The sequence below is a fragment of the Saccostrea echinata genome, unplaced genomic scaffold (assembly GCF_033153115.1).
Source record: "Saccostrea echinata isolate AGI-Se365-2 ecotype Australia unplaced genomic scaffold, CSIRO_AGI_Sech_v1 ptg000001l, whole genome shotgun sequence".
Lineage (NCBI taxonomy): Eukaryota > Metazoa > Mollusca > Bivalvia > Ostreida > Ostreidae > Saccostrea > Saccostrea echinata.
In genome coordinates this window covers 35094256-35112520 of record NW_026889750.1, presented here as the reverse complement: position 1 = coordinate 35112520, position 18265 = coordinate 35094256, and the positions used below count along the sequence as shown (strand labels likewise).

At 31.0% G+C, this 18265-nt stretch overlaps 1 protein-coding gene across 1 annotated transcript in view; it reads left to right on the top strand.

Moving 5' to 3' along the window:
- The window catches only part of LOC133197100 (uncharacterized), a 67776-nt gene extending 50341 nt beyond the window's left edge, over positions 1-17435 (top strand). The window contains exons 25-31 of the mRNA XM_061332946.1: positions 2699-2798; positions 8589-8605; positions 8875-9028; positions 12485-12651; positions 13653-13723; positions 14297-14344; positions 16233-17435. Coding sequence (XP_061188930.1) covers positions 2699-2798; positions 8589-8605; positions 8875-9028; positions 12485-12651; positions 13653-13723; positions 14297-14344; positions 16233-16235 — 560 coding nt within the window. The 3' untranslated portion in view covers positions 16236-17435. The remainder of the gene's footprint in view (positions 1-2698; positions 2799-8588; positions 8606-8874; positions 9029-12484; positions 12652-13652; positions 13724-14296; positions 14345-16232) is intronic.
- Positions 17436-18265: the final 830 nt, after the last annotated feature.

Genomic DNA, 18265 nt, shown 5'->3' with positions numbered 1-18265 from the left:
ATTTTTGTGTTCCCTGTTTCTCAAAATATTTCATCATATACTGATTATGACCTGTTTTTACATAATAATACCGCCCCTGTATTTACTGAGTATGATCTTGCTGTACTAACGGATCGTGTATGACGTCACCGAGTTGTTGGACGCGCAGTTTAGGGAAACAGAGGAATGGATCAATCTTTTTTCTAAATTTTTTAATGTTTACAAGAATGTTAAACTTTTTATTTTATTTATATAAGATGGTAATTAAAGAAAAAAAATGCCAAAAAATTATACAAGAACTGATGCTTTACACGTTTTCCACTTATATAAACGAAGATTATGACGTAGTTTAACAGAGTCATGTGACCATGTGTAACAGAGTCATGTGACCATGTGTCCTTCATCCCCTTAACGAGGTTAGATCCTGATATTTAAAGTCTTAAACTTTTTTTGTAAAGTATATTTTTAGTTTCTACACACATAGCTTAATTAAAAATCAAAACAAAAAATGGGGGTCAATACGCTTCTTTTGGCGCTACAGTACATTTAATATGACCTTTTTGCACTGAAATTTGTGTCTGAATCAAAAATCACATCTTCGACGTTTTCCCTCCAATGTTTTTATCCAAATAAATCAGGAGACAAATTAAACTATTAGTCAATTTAAGAAAAGACACTTCAAAATTGTGACTAAGAAAAAGTTTCAAATTGCTTCACATAATCAATTATTTGACCTTTCTGCACTCAAAAAATGTGATTTTTCTGGTATTAAAAATTTAACAAGCAAGAAAATTATTTTAAAGTCTTAAACTTTTTCTGAATTTAGGCAGATTGATCAAAGTTATCTTATATTTTCAGAAAAGAAAAACAAAAGTGGTCTATGATGTAAATTTTTAGATATTACTAAAAAAGTGTTAATTTTATGTTAAAATTGGCTAAATGTTTTCCTGGACTTTCAGAATATATATTACTATATTTGTCACAATATAATGAAAGAATTCATAAGAAATAATTTAATAGATATTTCAGACCCAGCATAAAACATTTCATTGCAAAAAACAGCTATGTGTGCAACCAGCATGAAAAAATAAGAATCTAAATTTAACATACTGTATATATTTCAAAATAGGACAAAATGATCATTTTCTCCTAAAAATCCTTCCGCCACAAAATATAGTTCCTGGCTTAATCCTCTTTGAATGGAATTTAATCGCAGTTTTTTAATTGGATATTGTTTAATTTGCGTTGTAGAATTCAGATTTAATGTTTGAACTTAAAAATGATGCAGAATTTTATAAATAAAGGTCCAGACCAAAATCTGCTCAAAAGCTCAGGATCGAACCTCCTTAAATTGTTCTAGATTGCCAGTGTTTGTTTTTCAAAATTAATTTTATATAAAGTTATCGAATATAACTTGATATTGCGTAGTAACGCACTTGCATGTAGATGATGATTGCAGAAGTTTTATCAGGGTAATCATGAAGAAAATTATAAGTATTTTGATTTGTTTTATTAGGCAATGAAATTTTCATCTTTAATATACATTATGATGAAAAAAGTTGCAGACTGGGCATTTGTTCACAACCAGTTTAGAAATATTTGAGCTACTATTCATCCTAATTTATACAATGTAAATGCTATAAAGGTGCACTTGAAATTTTTGTACAAGGTTGACATGATTTTGTTTCATCCTTTTTGAAGAAGTAGCTGTCTATGATATTAATAGGCCTAATTTTTTAGGCCCTTTTTATTGTCAATTGATAAAACGTCGATGTATCTACATGTATATCTGAATGTCGAGTTGAATACCACAGCAAATGTTTTCTTCTCATTTAATGGTTTTGATGGTTCTGTTTCATAGGCATATAAGAACAGGTTGGCTAATAAAGAAGCACAATAAGTGCCCATCGAAATTCCAACAGTTTCTTTAAGCTTGGAAGACCTTGTCTCTAAAGACTACATAGATTTTGTTAATGAGGAACTCCAGAATCCTTTTAATATCAACTTCAGAGTACTTGTGTGTTGAATCAGAATGATTTTTAACCAAATATTTTTGTTGGTGACCAATCGCAAGATAAGAAAATTTTCGAGTTCCATCTTTATTGAAGAAGTAGTTGTCTATAATATCACAAAGCCTAATATTTAATTTATCGCGAGGAACGGTTGTATAAAGTGTAGAAAATTCATATGTTTGATAATACTGACTATTGAAAAAAATAGTGATTTCAATTTTTTTTTAAAAAGCTAAGTTCAATCATTTGACATAAAACATAAACAATAACATTTATTTTTTGCAGAATGATATTTAAAAACACATTGAATCTTACCTTTCGGAATATTGTTCTACAAAATGTAAGACTCGGTTCGAATTTTCCGTGCATCACTATAAATTTACCTTTGTTCTAGCATATTTTCTTCAAATAGTAAAACATTAAATTTCCATATTGATATCGCATGTTTTTTTTTTGTTTATGTTCATTTAGAACAATTTCTTATTTAAAGTAATGTACTTTTTCTTAATAGCAATTCGTGTCTGTAAATTAAACCCTGATGATAAACGCCATTCTATATATTTAATTCAATATTCGTATATCCTAAAGATGCAATGGAATCAGACAGTAAGCTTAACATATTTGAATCACCCAAAAGATTGCCAAGACATATCAATTAGATTTGATAATAAATCATTGGCTCTTTGCTTTACCCTTTTTTTTTTTAGATATAACATCATCATCTTCTAGATGTGATATTTATGTTGTAAACAATCCTTGTAAACCTGGGGAACAATGCATTGAGAGTGGAAACAGAGTATACTGTTCGTAAGTAATTTTTTATGCATATACCAAAAATACTTCAATGACTATTTCCTAGTATATACTGTTTATTTCTTTATTCATTCAACAAGATTTTTAAAAAGATTTTCTTACTCTTTTTAAAGCTTTTGTAAGATTATTTTAGTCTTGCGTTTCTGACGTAGATTGTTATATTTTTGTAAAGCGCTTTAGAGTTTATATAAGATAAGGCGCTATATAAATTTTTATTAGGTCTTTCCACCTTTCTGTGGAAAGACCTCTTGAAATGCTTATGTTTATTATTATTATTATTAGGTCTTTCCACCTTTCTGTGGAAAGACCTATTGGTTTTCTTCTGTTTCTTATTATTCTTCTTATTTTTCCGCCGCAAGATTTTGAGTTTCAAGATTTATCGAAAAGATTTATAGTCCATGAGAATAAACTCCGTAAAAGATTTTTGCAGTTGACCCTGCGTATATGAACTTTGACCCCTCAAAGAGTTATTACCCCTTTCGCAATAAAACCTTGTTATCGCTACTCCTTCGAAACTGTAAACCATAGAGGTACGAAACCTCCACCAATGTCTTCGACTAATTGAGGGGACTCTTCAATCTTTTCATTGCGAAAGTATTCGTCAACCCCTTTTATGAGTTATTGCCCCTGAAAGTTTTTGATGTTTACAAATAATTAAACATTTTCAAAATGATAAGTCGTAGAGACATGTGACCAACTGCATAAGATTCATTGACCTTTGACCTTAAAATATATGCAAAGGTCAAAGGTCAAGGTCATTCAATATATGAGAAATGAAGCTCTTTTTATATCTCTTTTGTCTTTCAACATGTACTAAATATCTATGCATCATTAATATGTCCTCTTTAAACTATTTCAAAGATTTCATACTTGTCCCCTAAGATTTACCCCTTTAAAAGTTATTGCCCCCTTTTCTGAAAACCTTGTTATCGCTACTCCACCGAAACCGTAAACCGTAGAGGCACAAAACCTTCACTAATGTCTTCAGGGTCTTTAGACACAACTTCAATCTATTCAGTGCGAAAGTATCCGATGACCCCTTATATGAGTTATCGCCCTTTAACGTCTTTGCGCTTACTAGTAAACCTTATAACTTTAAAGCTAAAAGTCGTAGAAGCATGGGGTTAATTGTAATGTGACCCTTGGCCTTTGACCTTGAATATTTAATCAAGGTCAAAGGTCAAGGTCATTTCATTTTTTTTTTAAATTTTCATTTTTTCCATCTCTCAAGCCATTTATGGTTTCTTTTGTATAAAAATAAAGAGTAGAGAGTTAAATATGAAGAATATATGAAATTTAAAGGTGGAAAGACCTCTAATTGTTCGAGAACAATTAGTCTACTAGTTAGGTCTTTCCACCTTTCTGTGGAAAGACCTCTTGAAATGCTTATGTTTATTATTAGGTCTTTCCACCTTTCTGTGGAAAGACCTCTTGAAATGCTTATGTTTATTATTATTATTATTATTATTATTATTATTATTTTTCTTCCCGGACTTTTGAAACTGCAAGACTTATCGAAAAACTTTATAGGTCATGATACTGGATATTAAAAGTTATTCCAAAAAACGACCCCCCGTGTTTGACCTATGACCTCCTACGAAGTTATTGCCCCTTTTGCAAGAATAGCTTGTTATCGCTACTCCTTCGAAACCATAAACCGTAGAGGAACGGAACCTTCACCAATGTCTTCGACTAATTGAGGGGACTCTTCAGTCTTTTCATTGCGAAAGTATTCGTCAACCCCTTTTATGAGTTATTGCCCCTGAAAGTTTATGAAACTTACGAATAATTAAAAATTTTCAAAACGATAAGTTGTAGAGAGATGGGACCAACTGCATAAGATTCATTGACCTTTGACCTTCAAATATATGCAAAGGTCAAGGTCATTCAAAATATGAGAAATTAAGCTCTTTTTATAGATCTTTTGTCTTTCAACATATCCTAAATATCTTTGCATCATTAATATGTACTCTTAAATCTATTTCAAAGATATCATTCTTGTCCCCTAAGCTTAACCCCTTTGAAAGTTATTGCCCCTTGTGCGAAAAACATTGTTATCGCTACTCCTCTGAAACCGTAGATTGTAGAGACATCAAACCTTCACTAATGTCTTCAGGGTCTTTAGACACAACTTCAATCTATTCAGTGCAAAAGGATCCGATGACCCCTTATATGAGTTATCACCCTTTAACGTCTTTGCGCTTACTATTAAACCTTGTAACTTTAAAACTAAAAGTCGTGGAAGCATGAGACCAATTGCAATGTGATTCATGACCTTTGACCTTCAATATGCGGAAAAGGTTAAAGGTCAAGGTCATTTCAAAATTTTTAAAATTTTCATTTTTTTATCTTTCAAGCCTTTATGGATTCTTTTTGGATAAAAATTAACTTTAGAGAGAAAAATATATAAATTAAAGAAACCTAAAGAAGGTGGAAAGACCTCTAATTGTTCTGTGAACAATCAGTCTACTAGTTATTATTTTTTTTCTTCCCGGACTTTTGAAACCACAAGACTTATCGAAAAACTTTATAGTTCATGATACTGGACATTAAAAGTTATTTCAAAAAACGACCCCCCGTGTTTGACCCATGACCTCTTACGAAGTTATTGCCCCTTTTGCAAGAATAGCCTGTTATCGCTACTCCTTCGAAACCATAAACCGTAGAGGTACAGAACCTTCACCAATGTTTTCGACTACTCGAGAGGACTTTTCAATCTTTTCATTGCGAAACGATTTGTCGAGCCCTTTAATAAATTACTGCCCCTGAGAGTTTTTGATGTTTATGAATAATGACAAAATTCTCTAAACGATAAGTCGTAAAGACATGGGACCAACTGCATTAGATTTTGTGACCTCTGACCTTGAAATTTTTGTGAAGGTCAAAGGTCAAGGTCATTCAAAATATGAGAAAATTAGCTTTTTTTAATATCTCTTTTGTCTTTCAACACATACTGAATATCTTTGCATCTATAGTATGTCCTTCTAAAACTATTTCAAAGAATTCATTCTTGTCCGTCGAGCTTGACCCATTCAAAAGTTGTCACCCCTTTTGCAACAAAACCTTGTTATCGCTACTCCTCCGAAACCGTAAACCGTAGAGATTCCAAACCTTCATCAGTGTCTTCGACTCATTTAGTACTCTCTTCATTCTATCATTGCAAAAGCATTCTTTGGACCCTTGTATGAGTTACTGCCCCTGAAAGTTTACGCTACTTACATTTAATGAACTTATTTTTAAAACGGTGTATCCTAGAGACATGGTACCAACTGCTTCGGCATATTTGACCTTTGACCTTGAAATATAGGTCAAGGTCAAAGGTCAAGGTCATTTAAAAACATAAGAAATCCCTTATATATGTGTAAAATATAGCAATTCACCAAATGACCTTGAACTTTGACCTTGAACTTTGACCTTGACCTTTGACCTTGACATTGGGTCAAATAGAAAAGTTAGGACATGCATCCAGCTCCAGTATCAGGTAAAAATACAGAAAGTAAAGATTTCTTTTTTTTTTTTTTTTTTTTTTTTTGAATGACCTTGACCCTTGACCTTTGACCTTGACTCAAAGGTCACAATAAGGCTTAAGGATGTGGAAGTAGTTACAATTCGTAGTTTAAAAGAGGCATAAAATAAATAATTCACCTCACCCCCCCCCTTTTCTTAAAAAAAAAAAAAAAAAAAATCACATCAACAACAATGTAGAATATTACTCTAGAATTCAAACCAGACCTCGGATCGACACCAAATTTGGTACAAATGTAGTATAGACCTCAGAGAAACTTTCTGTAGAGTTTTACGGTGAGTCTTATAAGTTTATAGAAGTCATGAAGTTTCACGGCAAATACTACAAGTTCTGTTGTGTTTGAAATTTAAGTGCAGGTGAACGAAGAAGTGATCTAAACCTTTTATCGGCTATTTCTTCAGATGTCGTTAGTAGCATTCGATTCTCCTGATATGATACGACATTTTAACACCAAGCATTCTCTCTTTCTCTTACATTTGGAATTTATTTGATTTTTATTTAGAATTAATCAGTTTCCAGAAATAGCGATTTTCGGTATATTAAAAACAATTCTCGCTTTCATTGTCGTGTTTCCCTTCTAAAAATGCATGTTGGGAGTTTAATTTGTGATACACATATTTAATTTAACCCAAAGAAATGCTTGTTTTAATGTTTCATATTTATTTCAGGATATTCAGTCAGAAAGGTTAAAATCCGAACCCGATCTTTTAAGCTTACAAGAAAGCTATTTACAAAAAATTCAACATGCGCTCAATATCGATGAATCGGGCTACAGTCCATTAATACATTTTCCTTAGGGAACAGTGTTAACGTTTTCTCACGCAGCCCGTCCCTTATTATTTTATATACTGCTTGCAAGTTCAGGAACTATTTCCTTTTACGGAACTTCTTTCTTCCCCTACCGATTCCAAAAATACGCTTGCATTTCTTCTATAGTCTTAAACAATTAACTTACGTATGTTATCGGAAAGCGTGGCCGAATGGTTAGCGCACCTGCCTTTCAACCCAAGGGTTTTGAGTTCGATCCCAGCTGGAGGAGCAATTTTTTTTTTTTTTTGTTGTTGTTGTTGCATTTTTTGCATTTTTCTCCTTTTTTTCCAACCCAAATGACACGGAAACACTTAAAAAGGTGGAAAGGCCTCTAATTGTTCTCTGAACAATTAGTCTCCTAGTTATTATTATTTTTCTTCCCGGACTTTTGAAACTGCAAGACTTATCGAAAAACTTTATAGTTCATGATACTGGATATCAAAAGTTATTCCGAAAAACGACCCCCCGTGTTTGACCTATGACCTCTTACGAAGTTATTGCCCCTTTCGCAAGAATAGCTTGTTATCGCTACTCCTTCGAAACCATAAACTGTAGAGGAATGGAACCTTCACCAATGTCTTCGACTAATTGAGGGGACTCTTCAGTCTTTTCATTGCGAAAGTATTCGTCAACCCCTTTTATGAGTTATTGCCCCTGAAAGTTTATGAAACTTACGAATAATTAAAAATTTTCAAAACGATAAGTTGTAGAGAGATGGGACCAACTGCATAAGATTCATTGACCTCTGACCTTAAAATATATGCAAAGGTCAAAGGTCAAGGTAATTCAAAATATGAGAAATTAGGCTCTTTTTATATCTCTTTTGTCTTTCAACATATATTAAATATCTTTGCATCATTAATATGTCCTCTTAAAATTATTTCAAAGATTTCATACTTGTCCCCTGAAATTTACCCCTTTAAAAGTTATTGCCCCTTTTACTGAAAACCTTGTTATTGCTACTCCTCCGAAACCGTAAACCGTAGAGACACAAAACCTTCACTAATGTCTTCAGGGTCTTTAGACACAACTTCAATCTATTTAGTGCGAAAGTATCCGATGACCCCTTATATGAGTTATCGCCCTTTAACGTCTTTGCGCTTACTAGTAAACCTTATAACTTTTAACGTAAAAGTTGTAGAAGCATGGGGTCAAGTGCAATGTGACCCTTGACCTTTGACCTTGAATATTTGTTCAAGGTCAAAGGTCAAGGTCATTTCAAAATTTTTAAAATTCTCATTTTTTCTATCTTTCAAGCCATTTATGGATTCTTTTTGGATAAAAATTATCATTAGAGAGTAAAATATGAAAAATATATCAGATTTAAAGAAGGTGGAAAGACCTCTAATTGTTCGAGAACAATTAGTCTCCTAGTTATTATTGTTATTATTAATAGCATGCTTTAAAAAGTTATTTCTATATATTTTGTTATTCTTGCATATTTGTAGAATGATCTCTGATGATTGTGAGTATTTTATAAATATGTTTATATTTTATAATATGGTTGTACGCACCTTTACTTGAATTGAGGAGATGATTGTGAGATAGATTTAAAAGAATCTTCAAAACACATAAATAGCACTGTCGTTAACTAACTTAAAGTATTTCATTTTATCAAATATGAACCCCCCCCCCCCCCAAAAAAAAAAAAAAAAAACAAAAAAAAAAACATCAATTACATTTATGGATTTAGGCTTTTATAAAAGATTTCATGATTTCACTTTTTTGACAAAGATGACGAATTTAAGCTGATTGTCGGTCTTGGAGTTGGAATACCCCTCTTCTTCACCGCAGTTCTCATCTTCACCATTGTAATAGTTTTCTTAAGAAGACATCGCTATAAAGAAAATTCATTAAGCTCGTCTGATGATAATGATGATTATTTAGAGTAAGTATTCTTTTTTTTTCTTTTTTTTTTTTTGATATGAAAAAAGTGGGAAAAAATACGAACAGTGATCCATTTATAAAAGAAAATACAAACAATACAAATCTTTGAATAAGTATATATATATATATATATATATATATATATATATATATATATATATATATATATATATATATATATATATATATATATATATATATATTAGGGATGTCAACGAGTGCCCGATTAACCGGGTACTGAATCGAACGCCCGAGTATCGAATACCAAAATTGGTACTCGATTACTCGAATGTTTCTTTCTTTTTGTTCATTTTTTAAAGTACATGTATTTATCAAAAACTTCTAAATTAAAAAAAAAACATATTGTCAATATCTAATACAGTAATCAGGAATTAGCATGCCGTCACCTACACCAGTAAATGCTCGTAATTGCCCAGGGCTGTGTATATACTGCAATTACGGTGTACAGCTCTTCTCACCTACATTTATTGTGTTTTTGGATGGTTTCATTGATTTCCTATTCAATGATCATCGTTTAATTATGGTCTATTATTTTAAAATTATTTGTAAGCCTTACTAAGTAAACGGTATCGAAATATATAGAAATTCCGCTACCCAAGTCAAAAGTGAAGAAATATTTAAGAAATAAAGTCTGTGTTTTTGTGAATGTTGCAGAATAACCTCCGAGGTCGAGAAATGTTGTTTGAAAAATTAAATCCGAGGCGTTAGCCGAGGCTTTTATATTTCGAACAACATTTCGAGACCGAGGAGGTTATCCTGCATCAATTGTCTGACGTCATGGCGTCAGACAGTACTTGATTTAGCCAAGGCTTGTTGGTCAAGTCGTTCAATAGAATTCTTGTGATAACTTGATCTTGGAAACTTCATACTATCTTAACTATCAATTGGAGAGCATAAGGAGTAAAGGAAACATGCTAAACACCCAAACAAGCCAGAGCATTGGAGCTGATGTCATTATTATCACATTATACATTATAGGTTACATAACATTTGACCATTCTCCGAATGCATCATTCATGTCTAGCAAAACAGAAGGAATGAAACTGGTCAGGTCAATACTGCCGATTATCTTTATCGGATTAACTAATGGATGTTTATTTTCAATGCACACTAAGCCTCTTTTCCTTTAGCATTTTTATAAATATACACATATTCATAACTTTCAAACGTTTGATTTATTCATAGTAAAAAAAAATCGAAGTGAAGAATAGATGTTGAATATTCCTTTGCTTAAATGCAAAGATGTTAGCTCATTTGTAACACGTTTATTTTTTTTTTAAATAAAACATTTCTTAATTATCAAAATTGTTCATTGATGTTTAGATTTTTATGTATTGTAGTTTTTTCTTTCAAAAGCACTAGATATAATTTTGAACCCATAATCAGGCTCGTTGGAAGAAATTTCAGACATTTTCAATTTATGGTGGGCACTATCAAGAAAAAAATCCTTATATAGCATAAAAAAGTTATCAAAAGCTAATATTTACATGATTTAGGGGACACAAGCATAAAATAGCTATGTATAAATCGGCAAAATTATTGGGGGCACGGTCCCCAACATCCCCCCTTTCCGGTTCCTACAGTACGTCCATGAAAAAAAGAAATTACAATAAATTCAAAATAGAATAAATTCATGTCCACGTTTTATTTTTTGTTGATGCCTCTGAATTGAACTTTTCTTGTTTCTTAGCAAAAGAATTCATTTCATGTTGATTAGACTGAATTATGCTTTTCTTGATTCTTCGCATAAAATAAATTTGCTCAAGTCAGACAAGCTTTTTTAGGAAAGCTAATACTTGTTTTTATTCTACTAACAGCTCAAACATGCGGCTGATCGTTTCTTCTATAGAGAAACGAATTAGGTCATTATGTCGCGATTTTGCTGTTCCATTTAACACCAGAGGGTCAATTTGTTTGATAACTTGCATAAAATGCAGACGATTTGAGCTTTTGTTGGGTTAAATATAACCTTTAATTATTTATAAATTTGTTTGTAACATATACTGGTTAATTTTTGAGAATAAAAAAAAAAAACAAAATCAGTTGTTCGTTTCATTGCTCAACCAGTAAAATCACGGAGTGTAAATGTTGTGGGGAGGTCCGTGGAACAGCCCAACTGAGCTTTAGAAACCGCTGTTTTAGGCAATACACACTTTTTAGACTGCGGAAGACGACACATCGATATGGTATGAATAAGTATCAGATTCTACAGTTAAATATTCATTTCAACTGTACAGGTTTAATATGTGTTTCTGATCTGATATTTTTTATGACGTTCGTGATTTATTGGAGAATAATGTCTGCGGCATTTCTTTGATCTCGGCAATGATTGTAGTAGAATTAGAAATAACTGAAGATTGAAAATGTTGAAAGTCAGCTATGCGGAGTAAAATTAGCGTATACAGAGAAAACCTACAAATCAAATAAATTACGACTAGCGAGCCCGAAAAGATATTCTCTTTTGCTAGTCTAATCATTTATTAACAAAGCTGCTTAACAGATTGTCCTCCTCTTGCGTAAATCAAATTGTCTTCTTAAACATAAACTGTAAACTATTTGTATTATTTGTGTATTAATTCGTGTTTCTGCTTGTTTGTTTTTATTTGATGAAAAAATATAGTTTTCGTTGACCTCGATGTTTATATACAGTCATTCATTATAAATATATTAAAAAAAATTGGAGTTGATCATGGATTAACTAGTCTTAAAAGAATAAACACACTTGTATATACATTTTACCCAGTACCCGGGTACTCGATCAGATGATTGTCTGAGTAACCGATTACATGTATCAAATATTGACCAATTTGACATTATATATATATATATATATATATATATATATATATATATATATATATATATATATATATATATATATATATATATATATACGAGGGGTTATCAAAAAGTTCGTGGACTAGCGTCATAAAATTAAAACCGCTTTACGTACATCAATGAATTTTTACACATTTAGTTAGCATAATCTTTTCTATCTATAGAATAAACCATAAATCCTAATTTTTATTTTTTAATAAATTGTTAGTGTTTATGTAAGAAAAGGTATGTCCAGGCGGCGCAACCTCTAATATGACGTTTTTTTCTACCTGAGTGTAACTGAGAAAAACTAATTTGGCAAAATATCAACGTATTAAGCTAAAATTTTCAACATTTCTTAAACTTTTGTTGTTTTATGTTCCGCATAAATTTTGTAAGCAAAGACTACATATTATTAATTTTATCGCGTCAGTCCACGAACTTTTTGATAACCCCTCGTGTATATATATATATATATATATATATATATATATATATATATATATATATATATATATATATATATATATATATATATATATGTATATATATATATATAATGCAATATGATATATTATAAGTTCATAAATTTATTGAACAAGCATCATTATATTTTTAGCAGAAACATGTTTGGAGGTCAAGGAACATACTTTTCCTCTGGCATTCCAACAAAGATTGACAGTTGGGGTAGACAGAGATCGCCCTACTCACCTCATCACGGGTATCAAACTGCATTTAGAGAAAAGGATGGATTTGATGATGTTACTAGAGGAGGAGTATCGCCTAGTTTGTACCCTTTAAAAAAATAGTCTTAATTTTATATAGAAAATGAAAAACTACATAGGACTAATCATGTGGGTTTTTTTAAATTCAAAATTCATTTATATTTTTTGGCATTATTAATTATCAATATTATTCAAAATTTACGCTATAATGAATTTAAACTCAATGCATTCAAACTATCTCCCGTAAATTTAAAATGAACAACGTGATCTTTGCCAATTTTTTATTTATTATGTTTTTATATAAGGAGATGCTACATGAGAAAGATTGTAAATTGGAATAGGGAGAGCCCTGTTGTATTGAAATTTCCTATTACCTTGTCGACAGTTTTATGGGTCTTCAAAACTGAGACTATCATTCCAAGATTACCTATTTTTCGCTATACCCATTAATTACTTATAAGTATAGTTTATAATGAACCATATCATGAGCTATAGTTTCATAATATATGGCACTGAATTTGTTGTTTTAAAAATTATATATTTTTTTGCTCTAGTTTTGTTTAAATATAAATGAATTCCAGCATGATTGTGTTACTAGCTTAATGAAAGATCGAATCTGACTTCTGATCCTTGTGTGCATTCTTAAAAACAATAATGACCTTCTCATTCTGAAATAGTTTCTACCTTGTTTCTGGCGATTTATAAGAGTTATACCAACAAACCTGCTTCAATGTTTGTAAGGCTTAAAAGCTGTACTGAACGATTTATCATAAATATGTTAATTTTTCACTGCTTTGAACATAATGAACATAAGAGGAACTTTGAAAGTTTTCCTCATTAAAAGTACAGTGGAATTTTTGTCAATAATTTGATATATTTTAGTATAATTAAGTTTCCATTGGAATAAATATCCTTAAGTCAGCGAATTAAGGATAGTAAAAAATTAAGAATCTCCTAGCAATTGTTAATAATCTAACAATCACACTAACCTATTACATGTATTTAAAAATGAAATCACTGTAATGAATATACATATTTAATCTTACTTCGTTTTTTTAACAGTGTATGATGATCCAGTTCAGTCTAATTTCTCATGGGATTTTATGTACCAAGCTTTGCACCCAAACGAGAAAGTGAGTTTCCTGATTTAATTTTGGATTTATACATGGATGATGTTTAATTTACACCTGTTTTGTTTTCCCATAATAATAAGCATTATACAATTTCAAGTGACAAATATTCATCACACAAAAATTCCAATCACAGTTCTGTGGGGTTTATGAATACAAGAACAACTTTCCACGATACGCCTACCTCATTAACACTCATCCACACACACAAGAGCGTTACTTATCCTCTTCAACTTCGTTGTGAGTGAATAGCAATTCCTGCTTTCAAATCTGTGAAGATTCTCTCTGAGATTTGATACAGTCTGCCATCTAATCACGATTTAGTAAAGAAACACTTTGAATAAATTTTATCTTTAGCGTAAATATACAATAAAGTAATTGGACTCCTTTAATTTCAGGAGGAGTTTTCTGTATTCTTAATAAAGGCAAAGGAGAAAAAAAACCAATGTTTTATTGAGAGTTCTTTTAAATTTTTGTGATTAGAAATTTTAATGTTATGCATAAATAGACTAAGATATTGAGTCAAACTTCAGATGGATAAGTAGATGTTTATACCTTGTCTAAATTTTATTCCAGTTTGAAATCAAACGGCCCGAAATTAGAACAAAACCATTAAATACTGAGGTAAGCGAAGATTTCAATTCTTTTAAAACATTATGATTGAAGTTTGTCCAGCAATATATATATATATATATATATATATATATATATATATATATATATATATATATATATATATATATATATATATATATATATATATATATATATATATATATATATATATATATATATATAAAATAATAATAATAATAATAATAATTCTTCCTGGTGTATAAATTCGCCGAAACAACTCCAAACACCTTTTCGTAAAGCATCAATGGATATATACGAATATGACAATAAACTAAGTAATTTTTAAGATTAAGTCCATATCCAAAAAAAAAAATTATAAATAAAAAAGTAGGGGGATTTGTTTATTGAATGATCTTTTTAAGGGGGGGATTGGAGAAAATATGTTATCACAGTAAGAGATGCAATACGAATTCCCATTATTCCCTACCTTGCCAGTGAGTTGCTTGAAATTTACTGAGTTTTTACCAAGTAAAGTTTATGGTTAAACTTTGCAATTGCAGGCGTTCTAGTACAAATTACGGGGATGTTCATAGAAAAGGGTCGACAATTGATTATTTATTAATTGTTTAAATTCAATTTTGATTAATGTCTTGAAATAAGAAGTCATTTACATTTGTAATTTGAATCGCGTCTATTTAAAAAAGATCACGACATTTAATGATAAGATTAGGATAACTTTAAACAGTGATCGATCTCGTTATAATAAAAATGTACAAAAAATAAACAAATTTGTGAACAAGGCATAAAACACATACCGCTGAAAATTTTAGAGGTAGGATCAGGTGCATAGGAAGAGTACGCATTCCCTGCTGACCGGTCACACCCGCCTTGAACTCTATGTAATGATCAGGTAGATGGAACATTTCGTAGTCAAATTAAGTACACAAATAAAGGCCTACCGATTGGTATGAAACACATCGGCCTAAGTACATGATTTATATTTGATACCAAAGTCATAATAACGACTATAGACTTAAAGAAATGCTGACATTAAACGTGGTTGTTGAAATCCCTGTAACATCAATTTATCTGTCAGTAGCCTGTTTTGGATTAAAAATTGATCGTACTCAGGGCATGCTCTTGAGAGACGTAAGCACCATATGCAGATGATAGCAGAATATTACAAGGAAAGGTGACTATGGAAAAGCTGAAGTCATCTTGTTTGTCATTAAATTTAGTTGTTAGCTTGCCCCTATCGTCTATAGTCAGATTGATTGATTGATTGTATGTTGTTTTACGTCTCATTCGAGAATTTTTCACTCATATAGAGACGTCATCATATACCTGTGAAGGGTTTCCACATTTGGACCTTTACTCGGCACTTGGGGTTATTGAGCAGTGAGGATTCTTTATCGTGACAACGCCTACCGTGACATGGGGCCTCGGTTTTTAAGGTCTCATCCGAAGGAAACTTACACTTCAAAGTGTCGAGCGCTTAGCGAAGGAACATTTGCTCCCTATTTTTGTATCGACTTAGGTCGGACAGCTGCTGCCGAGGTTCGAATCCACGACTTTCTGATCAAGGGGCGAGCGCTCTACCGACTGAGTTACCGTAACGGTGTCTATAGTCAGAAAAGCATTCAAATATGAAAGAGATTTGGTAGACTCTGGTATGTCTTTTATTTTAAGTTCACTGGGATATATCAAGTCGACATATGAATGGAAATAGCTGTTGTTAATTGATAAAACGTCGTCGATATATCTGAATTTCGAGTTGAAGGCCAGAGCAGGTGTTTTATCCTCATGTTGAAGTTTTTTAAATAAATTCTGCGATATAGATGTTTTAATTAATGGTTATTAAAAATGGTATTTAAAAAATCTTATCCAAACTTTTGAATGATAAAAATATTAAACAACACTTATCTTCTTTTCACAGTGACATTGTAAACAGTGTGATATTCATGTATGTGCTGTGCGTTTTCAACGACGTTACAAGCTGCCATAGACTGTCAAATGTATATAATGTGCAATAATCAAAATGTATAAAATGAGCAATTATCATTTAATCCTTATATAGACTATATATATATTGTTTACTTCAGTGATTCTTTATATTTGGGAAAATTCCGCAGCGGAAATAAATATAAGATCTATAAAGGGATATATCTTTTATTATGACCTTTGTTAAGTGGTACATACAATTGATTATCATCTGTTTAACCTATATAGAAATCTTGTAAACCTTCCGAGACATTGAGAGTTGACTTAGGTACGAGTAGAAAATTGTTAGAAAGGTTGTATGTTATGTGAAGATTTGGTTAAATAGGGTTTGGTATAACAGCGATTTAGAAATGCCAATATAACAAATGTAAAAAGTTTTAACAAAATATAATGTAATTGGTATCCATAATTTTTCAATCGTGCAAGTATTTCGAATCAAGTTGGTTTTCTTATCGTTGTTATGTTTTGTAATGTTTTATTTATCCAATTAAAATCTTTAAAATTTTACAGAAACAACTGTTAATTGTACGATACAGTATATTTATATGTAGAGAGATTCACCAATATGGAAAAATTGCAGGTTCACAAAATTGTATTAATCCTCAGCTGGACAATTGTATATTATTAACTATAAATAGTGTATTTTTGTCAAGAAAAAAATCATATATTTGCCCTTTGGCACTGTCTTGTTGGAACTACGTAGAAAACTAGTGAAAAAGGACAAGGGTAGCATTTTCAATTGTTCACAATGTTAATTTGAGTTAACTTCAGAATTTAAATGATATTTAAAATACTCCAATGCAGATTGCTTTGAATTTTTAATTTTTTTTAACCTATCAAAACAGAAGTTTTCCTACTAGTAAAAAAAAACCTACCGTATAAGCAGACATTTTAGCGAGGATTCAATTTTGGCATTTTTTGCGAGGGTGTGGAGATCGCTAAAATTAAATATCGCTAACAATTTATTCCGCATTAGAGGTAACCGTTATATTTCTGTGCACCATAAAATCGCTAAAATTATTTCTCGCTAAAATTACTGATATTTTTAGTAAAAATCACTTAATTTATCGTCTCACTAAAATTTCCACTTATATGGTATATTTTGAACATGAAAATAGATTACTATAAATCTCCCAAACCTGTCTTTTTAATCTACAAATATATTTGAAAAGTTTATCTACAAATATATTTGAAAAGTTTATCTCAATTTTACTTGTAGGACATTTATACGATGTATGGTTCTTTCGAGTTATTTTTCTTGGCTCACTAGACATAATTATCATATTATCTTTATTGAAAATTTGTGATAGGAGTAGATATTCATAGTTGCACGAAAAAAATCTCTTACCATTGTTTTTACTAGAATTTGGATATATATAATCAATGAATATGCGTACAGTAGTGTTTAGAAATGTGTTTCATTATATATATATTAACTATTTGGGGTACATTGATAATAAAGGATTTGATTTTGAAAATTTTCTGTTGTTTTTAAAAGGAAATAAAAAAGCTTCAGAAATATTTTCTTGAACAAAGTGTATGAACGATATTTTGATTAATTTGTTAAATATCCAATATTATCACATTTTCAAAGTTGAAATACTATAATTCTGAATTGAATAAAACGGATATTTTGGTCAATGTAAAGGAGTATCAAAGTAATGTTCTCTCAAAGTCTGAAAGAATATCAAAGTGCTGCAAAATCCTCGATTTTCCTTTCCATTCATAATGATTGTTGTTAAAAATATACCTTACCTGTTAAGTAATATAGAGGGTGAATAACTATAGATAAACTATCCTGACAGAGACAGAATCTCTCAACGTTTTCTCCAAACATGTTTTTGAAATCTGTGTTTACAATCTCTCAATCTCACAATCGCTTAGCTATGACGTTTCACCCTTGCAACAAGAAGTCTCGAACTATGACAATACATTACGAAAAGAAGGAGGTGTAAAGGAAAATTGAAG